The sequence below is a fragment of the Larimichthys crocea genome, chromosome III (assembly GCF_000972845.2).
Source record: "Larimichthys crocea isolate SSNF chromosome III, L_crocea_2.0, whole genome shotgun sequence".
Lineage (NCBI taxonomy): Eukaryota > Metazoa > Chordata > Actinopteri > Sciaenidae > Larimichthys > Larimichthys crocea.
The window spans coordinates 49,835,817-49,859,970 of NC_040013.1; the positions used below are offsets into that span (position 1 = coordinate 49,835,817).

At 38.7% G+C, this 24,154-nt stretch overlaps 1 protein-coding gene across 2 annotated transcripts; it reads left to right on the forward strand.

The window, feature by feature from the left end:
- Positions 1-605: 605 nt before the first annotated feature.
- LOC109139775 (uncharacterized) lies at positions 606-23,738 on the forward strand. 2 transcript variants are annotated; one of them, XM_027273563.1, is made up of 5 exons: positions 606-643; positions 13,407-13,445; positions 19,167-19,252; positions 21,275-21,356; positions 21,763-23,738. In XM_027273563.1, exons 4-5 carry the CDS (start codon positions 21,282-21,284, stop codon positions 23,713-23,715), a joined length of 2,028 nt encoding a protein of 675 aa, XP_027129364.1. In that variant the 5' UTR covers positions 606-643; positions 13,407-13,445; positions 19,167-19,252; positions 21,275-21,281; the 3' UTR covers positions 23,716-23,738. The 2 variants fall into 2 exon arrangements, with proteins under 2 accessions (XP_027129364.1, XP_027129370.1); XM_027273569.1 differs by lacking the exons at positions 606-643; positions 13,407-13,445 and having other exon boundaries at positions 19,107-19,252.
- Positions 23,739-24,154: the final 416 nt, after the last annotated feature.

Consider the following 24,154-nt stretch of genomic DNA (forward strand, 5'->3'; position numbering starts at 1 on the left):
AAAGCAGCCATGTTGTTAATTATTCACAACTTTAAGCCTCAACATAATGTGAACAGGTGAGTTCTATGAACTTTTTTTAGAAGGAAGTGACAGAAAATCTTGAGAAACGTTTTAGACTATTAGACTCCTCTGCAAAGTCTCCTCAATCTGCACTGAGGTAGGTTGAGGCCTCCTCTTGACTTGTGCTATCTTATCACAGTGTCCAACATCACAATGTGCAGTGTAGTCATACAGAATGGGAGGATTGTTAGAGAGATAAATGAGACACCTATGAAACAGAGGAAGGAGCTTTTTTGTGTGTCTTTGACAGACCTACAGAAAATTAGCTCCAGGCTTCTACACCCCTGCCTCTCTTTGGTATGCATTCATTCACCTTCAACCAAATGCAAACACTTTCTGCACTGATCCAGCTTTTTGCTGTTTTTTAACCATTACTTCTGTAGTTAAGGGTCAAAGTTATTATGCATGCATGCATGCATGCATTCCTAACATTTGTAACATATAATGTTTTTAATGTTTTTGCAGATTTCCATTTGCAGGAAAAACAGAGAGAACATATTACACAACAGCTGGCTAAAGAGCTGACAGGAACAGGAGCAAGGCGTCTATCAGTATCCATGGTGATGGATGTTTCCTGTGAGCGGTGAGTGTATCCCACAATTTAATTGTTTATTTATACCCACCCCCTAACAATCCCCAGCTGTGACCTTCATAAGCTTCATGTGGAGAGATACTAGTAAGTGCTAGTGGGGGAGAACAGTCTGAAAAATATTCTCAGTCTGTAATGAGTCTTCTCTAAAGCAGGAAATAAAATCTGCTAAACATCTGCATGTCTGCTTACAATATTACCACAATTATTGGCTAACAAAACTATTTACAGTCTCTTGGAGGGGGTCACCTGGAGTGGAGTCATGCTCAAAGGGCACCAAACAGATGGTGCGAAAAAACTCATGCAAGTTCTTATTCATCAAGACTATTGTCTTTATAGAATAAGCTATTTGTATGAGGGGCCGTTCAAGACCCCTCTCACTCTTCTCAGTTGTGCAAAGTGAAACAATTTTTGTTTTTGTTGTTTCTTATCCTAAATCCTATTCCCACAGATTCCACTGATATTGTATTCATATTAATGTTGTCAGTTTCAGACCTACATTTCAACAAAGGACATCATTACTTAAAATGATAAAGTAACACTTCAGTCAGTCGATTCTCCTGAACCAAAACATTTATTAAAATGTGGTTTCAAATGTCTGCTGCAGTGTTTTCACTATTGTCTCAATGATGGTAATGGTAATTTATGGAACGAAACAGCATTGGTTGTCTGAGAGTGGTGTGTTGTCATCAATACGAGTAATACATACATTCTCCCTTCACATATGTATATTCTCTTTACACATACATATATTCTCCTCACACACATATACATTCTGTGTTTATAGTCCCTTCCACATATGTATATGTATATTATTATTACATTTCATCTTAGACACATAGATGGAAACCACAGACCTGTGAGGTGGAGGAGGTGTTTCATAGCTGTGTTGATGGTTTCAGACCATCATCTACCTTTCTTCTAGCTGGTGTTCGGGGCTTTGAATTTCCGTCCAGGGTGAAATGCGATCATAGGGTGAGATGCAATCATAGACTGGAAAACTACTGTTGCACGCTTCATCCTGCCCGGGAGAGGACTTAACAGACGTAGTGTTATTACTGGTAGATCAGTGCATAATCAAGGAATCGAGAGATTGTGTGCAGAGCCACATTGAGTAGTGTCATTTCACTTTGTAAATCTCTTCAACTTTATGCGTGGTGTATTAGAGTCACTCAGTGAGCCACATTTATTTTGTCTTCATTACATGTATTTGCCAAGAATTCAAAAGGCTGCCATTGAATTTCAGAACCAGTGGAATAACCATGGTCTCCCGACACAAAGGGGACAAACTCCTCTTCAGCTGTGGCAAAGGGGCATAATCAACAATGCAGGAGTGCATAACCCAAGTATAAATGGTATTAGTGACATAGACAGTGGCTTTGGTATGCCAACTGGAGTTAGGTGGATGGTGAAGAGAATGTCCACCAGGTCAGCTTTGAGGGTTGTAGGAGACCAACATAGAAGTAGAAATGTTCCGATACCATTTTTTCCCTCCCGATACCGATTCCGATACTTGTGCTTTGGGTATTGGCTGATAGCGAGCACCGATCAGACACCAGTATGCTATAAAAAAGATATAAATAATAAATAAAAAATATCATACTACGCCTGCATGACTGTGGTATGATTATCATTGTGGTAAGGCCTGGCTCAGGTTAAACAGATAATAAATAAATAAATAATCCAACATGCTATGCATAAAAAAAGAAATTATAGGACATTAGGGTAAATAAAGTATTATAGTATATAACAAACCTTTTTCATTCACAAGCCTGTCCTCTGCCGCTCAACAGACGAGGACAAGTATGTGACAAAGATGAGCTGCCTTCTGTTTCATCTATACTCCTTTCGTTTCATCTATTCCATCTACTTTAGCTCTCACATACTCCTTTCAGATACATGCATTCTCAACATACATAAATTTATGTATATAAGAGTGAGAATATATGTATGTAAGAGTGAGAATATATGTAAATAAGAGATAAAATATATGTATGTAAGAGTGAGAATATATGTAAATAAGAGATAAACTATATGTATGTAAGAGTGAGAATATATATATATGTGAGAGGAGAACATATGTGTGTGAGAGGGCCAGAATGAATAATGTCTTGAACGGCCCCTCATATATTTGGGTCAATTGTGAAACATGTCTGGTTAGGACTTTGATTTAACTCTGGTTAAAGTCTTTTTTTTATTTAAGTTGAGTCTGATGTCAACAAAATCTGATTCAAATCCACTTTATGACTTTATTACTACCACCCACACCCAAAGTCTTAAAATTATATCATATCAGGACCTTTGAATGTTTTTAGCTAAAACAAGCTGGCCCATCACTAGTAACTTTGGAGTATTGTAGACTTGCATATCATTAAAGTTGAGGAACTTGCAAGAGACGGGGAAGCAAAGAAAGCAGGAGATGTTGAACTATCCTGAGTTTTTTATCAAATCAAATCAAATCAAATCAAATCAAATCAAATCAAATCAAATCAATTTTATTTGTATAGCCCAAAGTCACAAAGTACATTTGCCTCAGAGGGCTTTACAATCTGTACAGGGAGTGACACCCTCTGTCCTTAGACCCTCGGTTCGAGTGAGGAAAAACTTGCCCACAAAAACCCTTTTAACTTTTTATGGGTGAAGTTCCAAAAACACTGCAAAGTCTCCAATGTCTTTCAAACTCCACATCTTTCAGTTTGCAACTCTGCTTTTTGGTTTTAAGTTTAGTATCTCTAAATCCAAGATGAGATCCTTGATGACCTCGCAGTGAGATTATCTGATGCCAAACATCAAGTTGTGGGCTGCTCTGGTCCAAAATGCCAAGGCCGATTTTTTGTCCCAGTCCGCCCATGCCTCCAGGCAAGAGGTAACTGAAGCCTGCTTGTAAGTATGCCAAGTGTGAAGGCCTAGGAGCTATAATGTAAATGGATACATTAAACATTTTTTTATAAATACACAGATTCAAACATTCCTTTATTCCCATATCCACCACATTTGCCTAAATATAATGTAGGTCTTAGGATGTCAAACCCAGTCTCTACTGTCGCTTTGTAGATTCTTTACTTTAAAAGTGGGGTCAGTCTTACAAGAAAAAGATAGTTGATTGGCAAGTCTCATTCCCAGGTCGTCTTTACAGACACTTTTGGTTATGGTAAATGGGAAACAAACAAAGTGCCGGCTACACAAGTTAACAGCTGGCATTCATGTTCTTAGGTTGTTAAACACCAATGCTCTGGGTTGCCAAAGTGTCAACGAGAAATGAGACTGAACACACAAGTACCTTCCTCTATGATGACTGACTACAACTTTAGGTGAAGACAAAAATATTCACTCCAAACACTTCACTGCTTAAGTGTCATCCATTTTTTGCAATATTACTCTTTTTTCTAATGAAGACTGAATGTACAGTTATTTATTAGCTTAAATTGCATTTCCTAAGTACCTCAGACTTCAAGAATGTAACCATATTGGATCAACTAGGACTGCAGCCTGCCTCAGGTCATATCATGGAATCATGGAATGATCAGATCATATAGCACCTACAAAGTCTAAATGAATATATTGTGATTCAGGATTAATCTAATGTTTCTCTGTGATTAGTGTTGAGTGCACATGGTGTTTAGATTTTGTAGGGAAAGATAAAACTATGTTGACATTCTGCAGTTGCATGTGAGGCTGGAGAACAGTGGCATCCAGGCGGGATGTTTGGAGGCCTTGGCCTGAGGTTTGATTGGTATCAATGTTGTAAACATCACAGAGGGAGCCACTCAGCATTAGCCTCAACAAAGAAAGCTCATTTCCCCATTATCCTTATCAGAAGGTCTATGATGTCCATTTGGACATTATCCATCTGGCCATCATCTGTTGACTTGGATGACGTCAAAAACCTTTTATCAGATAGAATTCTCACACTCTTCATGGCCAAGTTGACAATTTGCAGTGGAATGCATTCCCTCTCAGCTTTGGAAGAAATTGCTTCCTTCCTTCTTTACTTTATACTGTACTTCCTTTCTCATTAGTCCCCCACATGCCTTATGGTGGTCTTACTTTCCTTCTGCATGCTTTTGCAGAACATTTATCTTAAAATATTTGTCTTTCAGATGAAAGGTTATGATACAGTAAATGAATCCCCACTAAAGTTTCTATCAGTTTCTACTCCATGACAAAAAATAAATAAAAAACAATTAAAGTTTTAAGATGTGACAGAATAACAGTGCCCTATTTACAAATTCTTTGTTACACTATACAGCAGAAAAGACTCAAAGTTCTAAGTTCAAAGTTCTCTAAGTGAGTAACAGATTAGTAGACAAAAAAACGCAGTATACTGTAATTTAGCTTTGTGTAATCACATGTGCATGTTTATAGTTACAGTATAAAGTGTGGGACAAACAAGAGTTTATCCACCTGTCCAGTAAAGCATCTCCAATTATAAGACACACACAGCTACCGTACTCACAGACATTTTGTATGTCACCGTAGAGATGCAACTGCCATCCTGTCACTGCAGGACAACATAACTAAAGTCAACTAACTATATAAAACTCATATATGATGGATAAGCATGTATTTACTACTTGAAAAAAAAGCCCTTAAAGAGTCTCTGTTATTGATACCCATCTTCTGAGCATCCGTGATATCGAGGTATGCAGAGCCCAAAGCATACTAAAAGACAATATCTGAACCAACCACAGCTGGTTCACCATCTGGCAAGCAATACAGTAGTATCTGCAGCTGTACCACCAGACTACAGAGGAAACTACTTCTTTCCATTGGCTGTGAGACTCCTCACATATATCATCTGCACCCCACTATGTATTTAGAGTTTATTTACATATTTATATTACACCATAGACATCAGTTTATATAGTTTGTTTTGTGGGTAGCAGCACTTGCATGACTGCATTTTGCAATCTATTGTGTGTTGTAGAATGATATAAAATGAACCTTGTACCTTGTATGCGGCTAAGGTTCCCATGGCAACACAGATAGACAGTTGTGATGGTAACAGATGAATCCCACAGCTGTTTGTATGTTGTAGTCAGATGAGCTTGTAACATCCTGAACCACAAATACAGCAGAACAGCCTCACCATGCTCAAACCACATGTAACTGAACTGACAAAGTGAGTAAGTGAGTAGATATCAAGTGTAGGGACAGCTATAAGGAAACTAAGTGTGAGGGTGAATGTCTTGTATGGCAGTCCATCCAATATAGTTGTGAAGATTAACAAGAAATGTCAGGGTTCACCTAAAGTCATTAGGAATCACCATCCAGGAACCCGGAAAGCTTCTACCAAATTTTCCATCCAGCTGATGACCTGCTGTTGGCACTAGAGTGCATAACAAAAGTCAGTAAGGTCCTTTCTCTTGTGATCCATTCACCCAGTAATTTTCTGTTTTATATCGTAATATATTTAACTCAAACCAAAACTAGTAATTTCATAGTGGTGCTAGAGAAGAAGTGTGGGAATCCTCCTTTGGTGAGCTTTGTACCAAAGTCAATGTAGTACTTTTAAATATTTTGCAATCAGCAAGATATATCTGATCTAGTGAATGCCAATACAAAAATGTATCCAAATGAGATATTTTTATCTGGACCAAAGTGATGGACTAATGGACAGATGGACACTCAGATGGACACTAGTATCCCTAGAGCTCTGCTGATTGTGCAGCTAACAATTTTGGCATAGTAGTCAGTTTAATCAGGGTGGTAGGTGGCTTTGGTTGGTGGCAAGTCAGAAATACTGACTCATGAGTTGGTTTGATCAGGGCAGCAGTTCTCTTTGGTCAGACCCAAGTCATAAATACTGAGCCATAAAGCTTTTTTTATGCTTGCACAAAACACCATGCCTCCTCATTTGGGTATTCAAAATGCTGGTGCATACACACAAAACATTTTGTGAAGAAGCAAGAAGTCACTGAATGCTATCAGAGGATCAAACAAGGCTCATAACAGCTCCTGAGTGCAGATGAAGGATTGTAATTATTCTCATATCTATTCATAGATTCATACGTTATTACCTCTAGACAAAATGTATCTTTACCCCTGCAAAGAAATAAATGAATTATTTGGTACAACAAATACTATATTCCATTGCACTGATCCACTAAGATGGACATGTTTAACCAAAAATGTCACACCTGTCTGTGACCAGATACAGTAACCATATCCTTATTTCTCTGGTCATCTCATATAGTGTTTTAACCCTATCCTGTGTAAGATAGCTTATGAGTGTAGTCTTCTAGGACTGATGTTGGAGGAGGTGGCTGTTACAAGTACTGTTTTATTGTTTACTGGCATGCTGCTGACACAGGACATAGTACATGCACAAAGATCTATTTGAACTGAAGTGAATAGTTTGGCCCGGTTGTTACAATGCCTGATCCAGCTACTTGGGTCAGTATAGGACCGATAGCAGTATCAGAATAGTGCATCTTTACTTCTCAGAGCTTTTTCACTGAGAACAGCTGCCTGCTGCGAATAGAATTTGGGGGCCCAAAAACTAAAACAGTGAGCCTAAAGATGCTACAAAGCTACAGAGGTGGTGACATTTCCTGTGAAATCCATGGGTGGAGATGAACTCACTGCTGCTCACTGTCTGTTGATAAAGTCATTACGTTTATTAAGAAAGCAGGGGTGCGTGACTAGTCAAAGCAGATATCAAGGTTGCATTCAGAGTTATGCGTCTGCTGCTTTAAAGATGGTGGTTGGTGGCTTGGAGGCCAACTTTCCCTTTAGTCGATGTTTTCTGCTGAGTGTGTTCAGTTGAATGAGGCTTGATTTCCTCATACTTACACATACTATCTTCCTCATTTAATAATGTTATGGGAATTTTGTAGTTCTAACCATGTCTACATCATGTCTGTTTTTGATATTCCTGATAACATTATAACATGTCTGCAACTCTAAAGAAAATGCAGAAGGCACAAAAAATGCCCTGAAGCAGTCTAATCCTATGGCAGCATAACTAAGGGATGACCTGAGCCAGCCCTAACTATAGGCTTTATCAAAAAGGAAAGTCTTAAGTCTATTCTTAAAAGTGTTGACCGTGTCTGCCTCCTGAACCCAGAATGGTAGTTTGTTCCACAGAAGAGGAGCCTGATAGCTGAAAGCTCTGGCTCCCAATCTACTTTTGGAAACTATAGGAACCACAAGGAACCCAGCGTCCTGAGAGCGCAGTGTTCTAGAGGAGTAGTAAGGTATTATGAGCTCTTTTAGATATGATGGTGCCTGACCATGAAGAGCTTTGTAAGTAAGGAGAAGAATTTTAAATTCTATTCTAGATTTAATAGGTAGCCAATGCAAGGAAGCCAAAATGGGAGAGATGTGATCTCTGATCTTGGTTCCTGTCAGAACACGTGCAGCATCATTCTGAATTAACTGCAAAGTCCTAAGAGACTTATTAGAGCAGCCTGATAACAAAGAGTTACAATAGTCCACCCTAGAAGTAACAAATGCGTGGACTCATTTTTCTGCATCCGCTTGAGACACGATGCATCTGATTTTAGCGATGTGGAAGTGGAAGTGGAAGAAAAGAATACAGTCCTCAAAATTTGTTTTATGTGGACGTTAAAGGACAAATCCTGATCAAAAACAACTGCAGAATTCTTTACGGTGGAGCTGGAGGCCAGGGAGATCTTGTCTAAAGTAACTAAGAAAGAGAGTTTCTGAGGTTTTTGGGTCCAATTACAAGAACTTCAGTTTTGTCTGAATTTAACATCAGAAAATTGCAGGTCATCCAACTTTTTTGGCTTAAGGCATGTTTGGAGTTTAGTTAACTGATTGGTTTCATCATGCCTGAGGCATGAAATCTCTCCCAGATTAGTTACTCTTCCTCTTCATGGTGAAAATGATGGTTGATAGAAAACACTGGATTTTAGGGTTATATGGATGGCTGGTTAAGTATATATAGTATGTTTTTTACTTAACACAAAATATGTTCTTTATCATTTAATTATTCATTTTTTTACCACCATATATTTGACGACCACCTGACATGACTGAAACTTATGACTCAGGTCATGAGTATAGAATGGTCATCAACTACCTAATCAACTATTAAATCATCTCCATGACATCTGAGCAACTCCATCTACTGATAATCCTCCTGCTAATTAAAAGTAAATGGATCTGACATTTTTTGACATCTTTTTTGAGGCAGGTTTAAATAATTGGGGAACATTTTATAATACAACCTCTTAAATCCTGGATCTTTTAGTGCAGGTGCTGTAAGAAAAAAGAAAACTAGACCATTGAGACAACAAAGTAGTCACAAAGTAGTCACATTTTTTTCAATTTATTGGGGTACTTACTTATGAAGACTTACAAAGGTGTAAGTTGTGTACAGTAAATGTGCTCAGCTGCTGTTCTTTAATGCTGTTAAATCCGATCTGATGCTAGACTGTTTTGACACATATTGTGAGCAGAGCTTCCCACCTCCTCTGTACCCAGAAAAGCTATAGAGAAAAAGATAAAGATATCTGAGCAGGTAACAAAATCAATCTAGTTAAAATCGTGCTCTGCTCAGAGCTAAGTGATAGATGTATTGGAGTGTGGAAATGTGTCAGTAATGTTGAATGGATGGTGACCCCCAGATTTCTAAAACTCTAACTGGGCTGAATTTAAAGTGGCTTCTGGTTCATTCAGAGATGTGATATGTGAAGTATCCATCTCATAGCCAAACTGGACACTTAAGTCATAATTTCCAATCTGGACAGTTTTTACAGAGGAACAATAATTTCTGAATATCACAAGTCATTCTCTGCAAAAGCTGCCATGTATATCCAGAAGTTCAACCAGAGACTGGACAGGGCATTCTGTTCTCTCTGGCTCAGTTTATGGCTCCTGCTCCCTCTCCCCAAATCTGTGCCCAAAATCTGTGGCTGTAGGCCAACCACATAAGCCTTTGTCAAGTCCCCAACCTGGAGAGATGACACCAAGATGAAATCACTTATGACTCTGATGTCTTACAATTTCAATGCATGTGCAACCATTCAATCAGTGTAAGAAAATGAGTGAGACAAACCTACCTCTTGAGAAACGAAGAAGAAAAAATAAGGCCATCAACCTCAGTTAACTCCACTTAGCTGGGAAAGGATCTAAAAATAGAACCCCAACTGCTGTTGTTATTTGATTACAGGGCTGATTCAAGTGTTCTTAGCTGGTTTGACTTAGTTGCCAAAAGTGTAATTAGTTTGCAATGACTTACAATCTACTTTGAAGGAGCCTGAGATAGTTGATGCATACTGGAACAAAGATAAGAACGGAATAATGATTAGTCCAGATGATAGAGCACCACTTCCAACAACTCACATTAATCCTATAGGTATAGCTACCCATAAATACTCTGCTCTTCATAATGACAAAGCTCAAAGCATTTATTCTCATTCCTCAGTCTCATTTCTTTGCACCCCTCCCTGTTTTATGGGTCTGTTGATAATGCCATTAAGTTTATTAAGAAAGCAGGGGTGCGTGTCTACTCAAAGCAGATATCAGGGACACATTCGAAGTTATGCCTTTACACCGCTCACAATGGCATGTTAGTGTTAAATGGAGAAATAATTGCATTCCTTGGTTAGGCTCACCTTCGGTTGCTGCAGCAGCCCTAAAATATTTTACTTGTCAGAGCCAATTTCAAAACCAGACAATCAGAGAGGTCATGGGAAAAACACAGGAGAGAGTAGTGTTTTCTAAAGAGGATTGCTTTCTTTGCTTGGGCATCTTAAGTTTACAGTGCATGATACTCCTGAGGGACTCTCCTTTAAATCCAAGCTCCTTGGCCTCTCCAAATTTATAGGAAAACTCTGTGATATGGTGATCTTGGTTGAAGGTGGCAGATCTTAGCTGCAGTTCTGAAATCTTGTGTGCAACAAATGTAATAGTCAAATTATTTTAAAATGAGAAATTGGATGAGCTGAGACTAGGTTTATCATCACAGACACCCAGCCGAGACAGTGTGATGAGTGTGATGTGTATTTTCATTGTGAAGATCCATCTTTCTCTGATATGGCATGTGCTCATGACAGCAGTTGTGTGACTTAATATTACATATTATATTACCGACATTTAAAGTGATCTTCTTAATGTTACACCATATGCAATATTACTGTGTTAAACAATGTTCTTACAGATCTTTGACCAAATATCTGCAACCCTGTGTGTAACAGCGCCTGTATGATAGGGAATGCAATACAACACACATTGATTCTGATTTGGCAGTCCTAGCTGCATCCAAATATAGCAGTGATGAGGAAGGACCTTTGCCACTTCTGGTGGTAGAAAAGAGAACAGCATGTTAGATTTTATGAACCTGAAGCAGGGTAGGAGATACTATGTGATTACCGTGGCAACCCTATGGAGGAGCTGCAACCAAACTGAGCTGGGAAAGTAGAACCCTTTTAAATACTACCACTGTCAGGAATTTGTGACACCAAAAATGAACAGATATTTGTGACCATGAACTTTGACATCAGCATAGGCTGGTGGATAGGGGTTTTCATCACCATGGACACAACAGATTGGAACTGTTTCAGTAGTGCAGATGGCATGACAGGGAACATACTGTTGATGCACCAGGATCTGTGTACAGCCAGTGTCAGAGAGTGCTTTAATCCTTTAATCCTGATCCCAACCATTCATTTCGCTTTTCATTCTTGGCATATAGTACTTTTGAGTAGGTTTTGCTGTATTTTGTGTTCATCTTGATTTTGCATTCACATAAGTAGCAAATTCAATAGAAAGTCTTTGAGGGGAGCTTAGAAACAGGCTTGTTCTCCTTTACAAGAGGCTTACCCACAGCCTCAGCTGAGGCAGTCTTGAGGCATGCTGAGGTTTCTGACTGCCCATGGCTGACTTCCAGGATTTCTATGCCCAGGATTGGTTCTCTGGATGGGCAGCCAGATCACCCAGTGATGCAGCTTTAGCTATGTTCTGAAGCTCATGTTTCGTGATCCAGACCTGGAGCTTATATAGCAGCATTCTTACATATTTTCTCAAGCATGATGACTTCACTTCATATTACATCAGCTGTTTTATCTTTTGGCTGCATCCACTTCCCATAGAACTCTTGTTTCCTTAGGTTCCACTCTCAGCTACAAACAAACAGTGCTCAGGTAATGAGCTGATGTCCAATGTCATCTGAATCCGTTTGGAGTCTAGGTTTCCTGAAGAACTGAGACTGAGACTTTAATGGATGTCTTCTAGCTGAGACATTCTTAGTGGACAGAGTAATCTGGGCCACGACAGTCAGCTGAGCCTGAATTGATGCTGGAGAGGCTTTAACCTCTGGTCTTGCATGCCACTTCTCTATCAAATTTAGCTTCTCTTGCTTCCTGCTGTACTATGTGGACCTGAAGGATGTTTGCAAGGTCAGCAACAATGGGCTCCCCAGCTTCTTCACCCTCTATACCTTTTGTTCCACCAGTAGCTCCACACTCCTCCCCCATAATGTCCATCTGCTCCTTCATTTCACAATCATACACTTGCTGTAGCTAAACAGGGAAGAAAGTAATCTGTACTAATTAAATAAACTGGAGAAAAAAACAATGTTGATTTAGCAAATAAAGACAATGTTGACTCGTGTGACTCTTGACAACATTTATATTGCCATCCATCCTGAACACAAGCATTTTTGTTGAAATCATTCAACCTACCAGTCGCAACCAACTAAGTGACTGTTTGTTTAATGTAATTTTGTGTATATCCATGTAAACCTGTTGTCTTGTTGTCTTCAACTTTATTATAACTTGTGTTATATATTTTATGGAATGTTGTTTTGTCTTAGCCAGGACACTCTTATAAAGGGAGAGGGGGGATGAAATCACATTAAAGCAGTTTACTACAATGAAATTCTTCTCAGGCTCCCTCCAACAATGCTCATACAATGACGTATGAAATCAGAATCAGAGACATGAAACAAAATACTGCATAAGCGTGGTGGCCACACAATAGTGCGAGAACAAGAAGTACAAGAGAGAGAGGGCTGAGCATTCAGCCCTGAGGGGTGCAGGGTGTTGAGTGTCAGGGTGGAGGATTGGTGCTGGCTCTCCACAGCATTGGGTCTACCCGTCAGGAAGCTCAGGACCCAATCACACAGGGTGGTGTCAAGTCCCTTATCCCAGAGTTTGATGACATGCTTGGAGGGAGCACTAGTATTGAACAGCATTTTCACATATATGATCCTCTGGCTAAAGTTATGGTGTTGTCTCTTGTTAATCTGTTTGGAAAGTTTTCCACTCAAAGCACTTCATGATGCTGGAGGTGAGTGTTATTGAGCATTAGTTATTCAGGCAGAGGGTTTGATTCTTTTACGGGATGAAAGTAAAGACAGTATAATCTCATATCACAGCTGCTGAGACAGCTTTTACAAGTACCTCCACCTATGGATCAACACTGGACCATAAGACGAGACAATAATGTCCTTATGTTCACATTGTGTAGGGATGGACTTCATAACCCACTCTGAAATATGGGATGCATATTACTACTACTTCCTTCACAACAAGTGTTCTACAGTATTACAACATTACAACTATGTGGCCTCGTACAATCTTCATACAAAGTCAGGGAGACAAATCAAAGATATGAGCGTTCAGCACTCATGTCGTGCTCATGTCTGGCTCGGCTCAAAAAGCCTTTCTGGAACATTACTTGCAGTACTTTCTTTTGCACATGTTCCATACATTCTTGGTGTATGACCCTTACATGTATACTCTTTTGAGATGAGCACCCTTAGTGATGTTTAATTTTCCATTTACAGGCTGGCCAACAGAAGAAGCTCCACCTTCTTACAGTGCAGGTAACATGATACCATTTATTTCCTATACTACTGCAAGATGACAACTATGACAACTCCCTTCTGTGTATTAGTGAAAGTATATTTGGCTTGTGGATTTCAGCTAACCCAAATGACAGTAATATGTTAAAAGATTTTGTTAGTCACATACTGTAGACCTACTATAGCCCTGTGTAGATGTAAAGTACCACATGAGTTCAAGCTCAGTTATCTCATGGTTAGATTTTCACTCAGCACCCTTTTCTACATTCGGTGCAGACTAAAATGGAATTTGCCTAGATGTAATCAAGGTGTGACAAGTGACATACAGTTAAAGGTGAGGTATATCTGGGAAGTCGTTCAGCTGGTCAGCCAATTCACTGACAAAAACCACATCATGGAAACAAAGGAACATTCCAATCAAATGACAGCTTTCTGAAAATACTAGCCGGGGAAGGATGAAAGAAAAAAGTCAGGCACCAAATATTTTGACAGTCAGAAAAAAAGGGATCCCAGTTGTAAATCTGAGCGTCTGTGCAAGAAAGGCACCAGTGAGGGAGGCCGCAAAGAATTTCGTGGCAGCTCTGAAGGAGCTATAGGTTTTCATGGATAGGACAGCAGACAGTGTAAATACAACTGTTACCCAGGTGCTTCAGAAGTCGCAGCTTTATGGCTGTTGAAAAAACAGAGCTACTGTTTGCCAGGCGGCATGTGGCAGTGTACACAAAGTAGAAGCTTCTCTGGCCTGATGAGACTTTGTTTCTGGAAACTTGTGAAGGACATTTTTCCTTTTTATTTTTTTATTTTATGATGAAATAATTAATTGTAAAACAAGATTAAACAGATAATCACCATAATTATAAGCTGCAGCCCACCAAACTAATGAACTCTACATTTAGAGGGTGTATTCAGTAGATGCATTTAGCCTGCAGAACTATTCAGTCCTAAAAACATACAAATCTAATTGTGTAATTAGAATCTAGACATTTTTGGTCACTTGTGTCATGGTTCAAAGCAGAGGTTAAGCAAAGTTTAAATTACGTTGAAGTTATTTGTCTGAACAGGTTAACTTCTTTACCTCAAAGGAGTCTGATTGTCTGATTTTTGGCTTTGGCAGTCTACACTTGACCTTTTATTTGGACCTTTTACATCGTTAAGGAAGTGCTTTTGTCTCAGTAGCAGTTGTACAAACGCACCACACTCATGGAGGTACTCAGTATAAAGCGTAAAGATAGCCAGATTCAAGAGAGTTGTCACATGGCCATTGTCGAGAAGTGTCTACAGCTGCCTCCACACCAATGGTTACCAAGGAAACAGTGTATTATGCCTACTAGCTTAGCAGTTTCCTCTTGACTTGTTACTTTGACAACAGGAATGTCAATTAGCTGTGCTCACAAAGAAAAAGTTTGAGCAGCCTTTGTTTGCAGCCTCATTTCTCGTAAGGGTGATTGGAGCTGCTATAACTAAAAGCAGTAACAGTTTCTATAAATCAACATGGTTTCTCATTAACATGGTTCAACTGCCCCCTTTAGACATGCATTCCAAGCTGATGCTACAACATGTCAACATGTCTGCTTATGTTTAATATGTTTCCTGAATGTATTATGGATGTATTATGTATTATTATCCATTAGGTATTTAACCTAAAAACCTGATTTGGTTTATGAGTCAGAGAATGCTCTTCTTTCTCCTGATCCCCATTCTGTCATTTTATCATTTCTGTAGTGTGAGCTACACCGGACTTTCTTAGGTGTTGTTTTTGTTGTTCAACTAGTTCAGTATAATAAAAAAGCAATTATAAAGAAAGCACAGTTACCATATGCAAATATATGTTTCTATAAAATGTACAGAATTCACGGCATATGCTGAAGTTGCTCGAACATATACAGGTGGAATGCTTCTTAATTTAAAGCAGACATTCACATCATTAAAATAACCATTCATATCAAATGTATTCAGTTTTGTCAGAAAAACGTAGGAGCTTTGGCATCACTTTGGTAACTGACATTTCCTTTCTTCTTGGATAAGATTACTTCCTACTGTGTGTCAAATTGCATTTCATGCTTTGTCATTCACCATTGGCTGCAGCACCACCTTTCCACAGCCATAACAAATAAAGTGTTTTAGTTGGCTAAACATTCTTTATCCATGTTTTATTCACCATAATCACAATCTTTTCCTAACTTTAACCATCCCAGAGATTTTAGTTTTAAACAGGGTTGGGCAAGTTACTATAAAAAAGTAACTAGTTACAGTTACTAGTTACTTCTCACAGAAAGTAACTAAAGTAGTTACCGAGTTACAGATTCAAGTAATTCAAGTAATTTTTTAAATGCTCAAGTGTGTCAAAGAAATTCCATTTAAAGAAGGCTACTTTTGGACTATTCGGGCTCGCCATTCGTGTTTCTTGTTGACTTACATGAATGTCCTGTGTCGTCTTTGTGTGTCTGACAATTTGTGTAAGCAACACCTGCCCAACTCCACCTCTGACTGGCTTACCATGGAACTTTACTCAACCTCAGCCAATCGTCATCAATTATGCGGTTGTCTCATGCCCCCGCTCTCACCAAGGAAGGAGGAACAAAAAAATCTTTGCTGCTCAGCTTAGAGAGCTAGTTGGTCTGATGAAAAACAGCTGCCTTCAATCATAGTAATCATAGTAACCCACCGCATTTTTTGGCAGTAACGATAACAGCGTTATAATGATTGGGAGAGTAATTAATTACTGTAGATTACTGAAAAAAGTTATTTATAAGGCCGTTATTTCCATCACTGGTTTTAAAATATTGAAAATGTTGGCCACTGAAATGTTCAAAGAATTAGGCATTGTTGTAGAAACGTCCAATAATAACGTTCTGTCTGATGATAGAGTTAACATGAATGACTAACTGAGAATGGAAAAATTCATAAAAGAGGTCTCACAAAAGTACTGTGTAGTTATCAGAGAACTGGAAACACTGTACAGATTAGTGTTGTACAGCCTGTTCAGTCCAGAGGAATAAACTGTTTCTGCAGAACCGGATGTTTTCTTTCTAGAAATCTTTAGGCCAAAACAATCAGAGGTCTGTTTCACAAAAGAGATTTTGTTATTGAGATAATAAATGTTTGCAGAATCAAATCAAAAAGGTTTGTCCTCTGCAGACACATTTCCAATCTTCACAAGGCTCTCACATACTCTGTCACTCACTATACTCTGTATCTGTTACAGTTACACATTTTCTCTGTAAATGTTTATGATTTGGCTCTACTTTTAAGGAAAACACAATTTAGAGTCTCTCTTGTGTTTAGGAAATGAAGTTCACTCAACTTTTGATACATCCACCACAATTCAGAGGAAATCCAAACATGATACCCCCTGGAGATACTGCCAAGGAATGTGGAACTGTAAACGAGCACATGCTAACCCTAGAAGGACCCATTGTAATGTAACGTTTGTTCGTTTTTGTATGACAATCGCTAGACACATGTATCATGTCCAGATATACAAAAAAGCCTCATACCCTCAACCCTTTGCTTACCCTCAACTTTAAGGTCCAGTGTGTCAGATTTAGTGGGTTCTATATGGCAGAAATGGAATATGAGCGCCATTCCCAGTGTGTGTCTTGTACGTCTGTTCCTGCACTAGAACTTTGTGCTAACTGAATCATATTTTAGGGAGAAAATGTTTTCTGTTTTCTCCTCCGGCTGCTGTGCATCTCTGCAACTCTCTGCGATTTGTGAGTTTCCTTATGACATTAAGGTAAATTATAGCTGATGTTAGCTTAGTTTGGCTGTAAACTACAAAAAGGTCTTAAGAATCTGTAGACAGATATAAAACATGCAAATGTTTGTGATATTTAACTCAGTGTCCAAAATACCTGAAAATTCATGCTCCGGCAACAACGCTGCAGCTGTGATGGTCAGTTAATCACTATTTGCAACTTTAATGTCTTGTCAATTTCCTTTAATCTCCCATTACTATTACTATAGGATACTTTTTACTTACTAATTAACACATGTTACTTCCACAGTAACCATTATTACACAGTTTCAATTGCTATTTTTTCTCACTATTCTGAACCATCTTATCCTCTCATCCTTTTTATGTGCTATTTTATTTTTTACTCCACTGTCATTGTATTTGTGTATTTTAAATCATTTTATTTGTTGATCTGTGTACACTTCCACCTCATCTTTGCGTTCTTTAACATTGTGAGTGTTAAAATGGTACTTTTGGCAAACGGTCTGGCTCTTGAACCCCATGATATAGAAAAGGTGAATTTTCATCACAATTACTGATTAAGTCTTCTGCACCACTGGTCCAGTCAAACCAGAGCACATGTTAGTGAAACCTAATAATGAGAGATATACCAAGCTGGTGGTATTACATGGGTTAAGTATTACATAAGTCACAAAAAAACACAATCATAAATAAATGAAAAGCTGTTTGTAAATAAACAAATTTTTGGGACAAGAGTCATTTCCTGTATTTATACTGGAAATGTTTATATCTCATACAGTGTTTAACAGTGTGTTTCTCTGTAAAGAACTTCCTTTATAAACCAGTCTGCAAGACATGATGCACAATAATCCATCCATCTGTGCACATGCCAGAGATTCATAAAATATTAAGAGCCGTGCTCTTGTATATCAGGGTCATGAAGAAAAAAACGTTCTTTGCTCAAAGTGAGCAGAGACACATTTCTGACAGCTGACGCTGCTGCAAACTGAACAACCACGTCCTATGATCAGTTAAATCAGCACCGAGAGAGGAAAAATCAGTCAGCCACTCCGAGTCTGATAACCTTTAACTTCCATCCATCAATTACCTGTAACCGCTTATCCTCATCAGGGTCACGGTGCGGCTGGAGCCTATCCCAGCTGACTGGGCGAGGGTACACCCTGGAAAAGTCGCAGGGCACCATAGAGACAAACAACTGTTCACACTCACATTCATGCCTACAGGCAATTTAGTCAGCAATTAACTTATTATGGACTGTGGGAGGAAGCCAGAGTACCATAACTTTTCTTATTATTTAAATATACGACATACATTTTTTGACTTTGGCATGATATTCAGAAAAAGCATGAATAAATGAAATGTCTATTTATATCAGCTCTTGGCATTTTATATAATGTGATCAAAAGGTGATGTGAAAAGGTGAAAAAGGTGATGTGAAAATCGCAAAATGGAAACCAAATGGACCAAACTGCAAATAGAGGATGTGTCTGTAGAGAAAACATAGAATTCATAGCTACAATAATGAGAACAAATGAGTAGAAATAGGTTGTAGATTAAAGTAATATTGCAAAAACAAGAAGTGTAACTTCCTGACATGAGTGCATTAAGCGATAAGAAAGCAGCTGTTACAGATGCAGCCTTTCCAAAAGATTCTTCCGATCTTTCTTCAAGTTGCATGCAATCTCCAAAGCCAGAAAGAATAATGTGTTTTTTGATTGTAGAACTTTGAGCTTCCAGCACTTCTACAGTGAGTGCTCTTAGTCATTTGTGCCAAAAGAGCAACGAGTGAACAGTGCAGGCATGCATGAGTCAACAGTGGCGAGGATATGTAATGTCTGAGCGGCATGTTTTTCAGCCTGGCTTTGTTTGGTGTCATTCCTTGTTGGAAACATATGTCTACATAGCAGCAAGTGCCTGGGAAATGTCAACAAATACTCCACTTCCCTGTCCTTACAAGGTCAGGACAGGTCACCAGTAAACAGTAAATTCTGTTCAAACAGTTACCATCATGCTTTTCTTCTCAGTGGGCATCAAGATGACGTGAACTTTACCGAGAGTCAGGGCAGCATCGTGACGAGAAGAGCTGACGTTCAACAAGAAGTACAGCAGGGTAAATAGACGTTTTATGATTTACTGCTTGACTGTTACTATTAATATAATCTACTGGAAAGAAAGTTATTATAAGACCTTTCAGAGCTTTCTATGACAACCACGTCCATAATACATTATAATGCATTTTAAACTTAAGACTTATAATGTGTTATCCTGTGCTCATAACAATGCATAATTATAGTTCTAACTATTCATAATGGTTTTTAACTATAATTACACATTATAATGGCTTATGAAATCAAGTATACTTATATACTGGTCACTCCCAGTTGTTTTTCTTAGATTTAATTATACAGTGTTCTCCCTAGCATTTCCAAGGTGGCACAAGTCATTTAATTCACAGTGATTATTGTTATTTGAGTAGAATGAAATAACTAATAATTTTCATATTTTCAACATATAATAAAACTAATGAAATAAAATACCTAAACTAAAGAGAGATCCTGAGAATCGTAAAGCTGGACAGGCATTTTGATGAGGGAGGTTTATAGAGATAACAAACACAATGATGCTTGACACATGTTTAACATATATCATAACAGTAAGACTAATTTAAAAATGTATGTACGTTAGAGGTTACTTCAGAACAGTGTCTCTGTTACAGTTTTACAACAAGAAAGCACAGACAAGAAGTTTATTCTTCTTCTCTGGCTCTTTTCTACGGAGCCCCAGATATGTCATGGGGGGAAAAAATAATAAGTTGTGGCCACGAAATAGCAATTTGTTCCCACAAAATAATAAGTTGTGGCCACGAAATATTAACTCGTTCCCACAAAATAATAAGTTGTGGCCACGAAATAGCAATTCGTTCCCACAAAGTACTAATTTGTGGCCACAAAATATTAACTCGTTCCCACGAAATAGGTAATTCGTTCCCACGAAATAGGTAATTTGTGGCCACAAAATATTAATTCGTTCCCACGAAATAGTAATTTGTGGCCACGAAATAGGTAGGCCTAGCTGTGCACAGCTGGATGAGCAAATCGAGCACCAGTAGATGCCTGTCGTGTCGTGATGCCCAAGGTGAGGGTCTTTTCTTGTCCTGTTCTTGTCACCTTGATAAGTTGCTGATATTTAGGCTAATTAGGTTTGTATTTAATACTTTATTACAACGGTAAAGTTAGCTACCGACTTACAAACTTCACGTTGCCAAGGGAACCTTTAGCCTGATCAAAACCGTTTTGACTAAATCTGATGTCTGTTAAGTCTATAAAACTAATTATTGAACAAACATTACTATTCATGTGTGCACTTTTTTGTAATTATGGTTATCGTAGTTCTTAGCTACTGCTGCTGACAGCTAAGTTAACAGCAGCAGCAAACCGCCGTCTGTCAAAACCCTCCCGTTATTGTCGAACACGACATGAAACTAGGGCCTACTCCAGTTAGCTCAATCATGTTGTAACTAGGATATCCGCTGGATTTCTTTTGTCAGTGTCATGACGACACCCAGTGTCATTCTCCGGAATAGTTCACTAGGCCTGTTAATCAGTCTCTGCCATAGACTGTATACAGTTTATGGTCTCTGCAGTGAAATGTGATACAATTCCTTTAAACTATTGTTTCCTATGTTGGTATGGTTGGTCCTGGATAGAACACTGATTAGAAAATTGATCAGTCTATCACAGCCTACTGATAATAAAACCATTTCACTTTGATTTATCAAAGATTAAAGTAATTCCATGGACAGTAGCTTATCAGATGCTGTTCTTCTGTAGCCTAGGATGATGTTTAAATCTGCTGCATCAACCTCAGAGCTCAACAATGTGCAGCTGTCTTTAAAAATAAATGAGAGGCAGTGAGTTCAGTGGTAAATTACATTTACACGGTATACTTTATTCATCCCTAGGATGGAAATTCAAATTAGCCCAGTAGCTCACACGACAATGACAAAAAAGAAAGAAAGATGGAGCAGGACCGCCAGTATTTGCAGCAACAGTATTCATAGATTGAGAATCTGGAAAATCTATTCGTTTTTAAGGCTGTTTAACTATTGATTTTACTTTCCTGTGTTTTACAGGTCAACTATGGATACTCCACTGCGAGATTTTTTGAAGGCGCGCAAATTGCAAGATGTGATTCAGAAACTTGAAGATGAAAATGTAATCCACACCAGCTGCTGTCTTTGCTTGTGCTCTCTCTCTCTCTCTCTCTCTCTCTCTCTCTCTCTCTCTCTCTCTCTCTGTATTTTTATTATAAGATTAATATTGACTATTGACTATGACTATTATATTTTAATGTACTCAATACATCATTAATACATTAAAAAGTCAAGTGTGTATACACAGCAATTAAAAATAATTTTCAGTCATCTTAAATTGGAAAAATATAATTTCATATCATTATCATATGTAAATGTTATCAAAAGTACGTCAAATGTAAAACAAACGATGTGAATACCTACACCCTTTATAGGTCTTAATTTCCTTTAAATATCCATTCTATATTATGCATGTGGATGTATTGATGCATTTATTTATTGATTGGAGTATCTTACATTTTTTCCAGATTGATGAAACTGTCATTCCATTAATGACAGACAGTGACCTGGCAAAGTACATCCCCAAAGTTGGAGACAGAGTGTCCACTGTGGCGTTCTGCAGACAAGCAGCACTGTCACAAGAATCACCATCCAGGAAAGAATCCATACTTTCAAGACTACGACAAAGATTGTCTGGAGGTGAGGGGATGCCTCCAAAAAAGAGATCATCTAAGTTGGAAGGAAATACAAATGCCAAACGTAAAGTGAGACGACTGGAGGTTGGTTGGATGGATTATGATGAGGACGAAGAAAGGTACAAACAGGTGAAGTCTGCAAATGGTGGAGGAACCAGGCATCTCTCTGTTGAAAAAGACGAAACAGTGGCAGATATCAAAGTTATGGCTGAAAACATCTTTTTCCCCAATGGCTGTTCCAAAAAAAAAAAAAGGCTTTCAAACTATTCAACTCACATGGAGAGCTCACAGATACATATTAATGTGTCTAATACAGTAGATGAGCTGTATAACAAAAGCAAGTTGAAAATGCTCAGACTTTATCTGTGCACCAAAATGAAAACGGGACAACAGCCCCCAGTAGGAGTGGAGGATGATCACACAACAAGCCAGCCCTCAGAAGTAGATCTCACTGACCAGAATCAAGCTGTTGAGTATCTGTTGGTGGAAAACAGAAATTCAGAATCAACATACCACCATTTTATTAATGATGGAGCTTCCACGAGTGGAAATTTGGAATTGGACGAGACATTACCATGGGATGGTCTGCTAACTCTGGGCGAAGGCGAAGATTCCCATGCAGTTATTTTTGTCGGTGAAGGCAGGCTGGATGTAACTGAAGATGAACCAAACCTTGAAACGGCCATTCCAGAAAAGGAGGATGATGCACCTTCTGAAACAGTGGATCAGTCACTGTCTCCTCCAGTGCTTGCAGGGGAGGCAGATGTTTCAGCCCAAGCACTTTCTGAACCACAATCTTCTCCTGTAACACTGATTGTAAGAAGAGGTCACTGTCTCACTGACATGATCAATGCCTTCAAGGACCCCAAAATTGTGGCATCTGAGGTCTGCATCAAAATGCGTTTACCAAATGGAGAGCTTGAACAGGGGGAAGGAAGTGGTGTCTTGCGAGACTGCCTGACAGAATTTTGGATGGATTTTTATGATAGCTGCACACTGGGAGTTGAAGTGAAAGTCCCCTTCATCAGGCATGACTTTCAACAGGAAGAATGGCAGGCTGTAGCCAGAGTGTTTGTAGTAGGGTGGAAACAAGCTGGTTACTTCCCAGTGAAACTTGCGGTACCATTTCTGGAAGAGGTGCTGTGTGACTCGACGACCAGTAGTTTCAAGGATTCTCTTTTGCTGTACGTATCACATGAGGAAAGATCTATCCTTGAGAAGGCTTTGGAGGACTTTAATTCTGTGGACACAGATGAATTACTGGATGTACTTGATGCCCATGAATGTAAACAAGTCCCTACCGAGGACACTCTGCTTCCTGTTTTGTCACAAATAGGACACAAAGTAATTATTCAGGCCCCAATGTATGTCATTAAGTGCTGGCGTCCTGTTCTTGTTTCTGTAGCTAGTTTACTGCCACCAGAAGGACTGCATCATTTCATTGCACAAAAAAAACCAACTGCAAAAACAGTGAAGGCGCTTCTAAAGTTTCCAGAGGAGATGACAGCAGCCCAATCAACAGTTTCGCGTTACCTAAAGAGGTACATTGGAGAAATTGATTGCAAGAACCTTCAGCTTTTCCTGCGGTTCTGTACAGGATCTGATGTCTTGGATAAGGCCATACTAATTGTGTTCATAGAAACCACCAATTTCCTCCGCAGACCACAGTCCCACACATGCGGATGTGTACTAAAGCTGCCCATTGGTTACTACAGCTATCCAGATTTTCGCAGTGAATTTAACAACATTCTCACAAGCTCAATGTGGGTAATGGATGTGGTGTAGGTGATTGATTACAGTTGTTTATAGCAACCCCAGAATATGAGCCTTGAGTGGTGTTCTCAAGGTGTTTGAAATGCAAGTGAGTTGTTTACACAAATTGTTAAAACTCCAAAGATGTTTACCTCATTTATCATGCAACTATCAGCTGTTCTTATCCTGCATAATGAAATTGATTGATTTATATTATTATTACAGTTGCAGTTGTTTATAGCAACCCCAGAATGTGATCCTTGAGTGGTGTTCTCAAGGTGTTTAAAATGTATTGAGCTGTTTACACAAGTTGTTAAAACTTTAGAGATATTTACCACAATTATTCTGAAACTATCAGTAGCCAGTAGTTTGAAAACTGTTTTTATCCTATTACGTACAAATTACGTTTTAAAAAGATCATTAAACCACTCAAGTTTGTTACATGTTGATGTCTTCTCTGTTCCATTCCATA

Excerpts from the sequence above, each read along its gene's own strand:
- LOC109139775 (XM_027273563.1), top strand. The coding sequence starts at position 21,282 with ATGGATACTCCACTGCGAGATTTTTTGAAGGCGCGCAAATTGCAAGAT. Across the intron at positions 21,357-21,762 it reads AGAAACTTGAAGATGAAAAT|ATTGATGAAACTGTCATTCC; the intron begins GTAATCCACACC and ends CATTTTTTCCAG.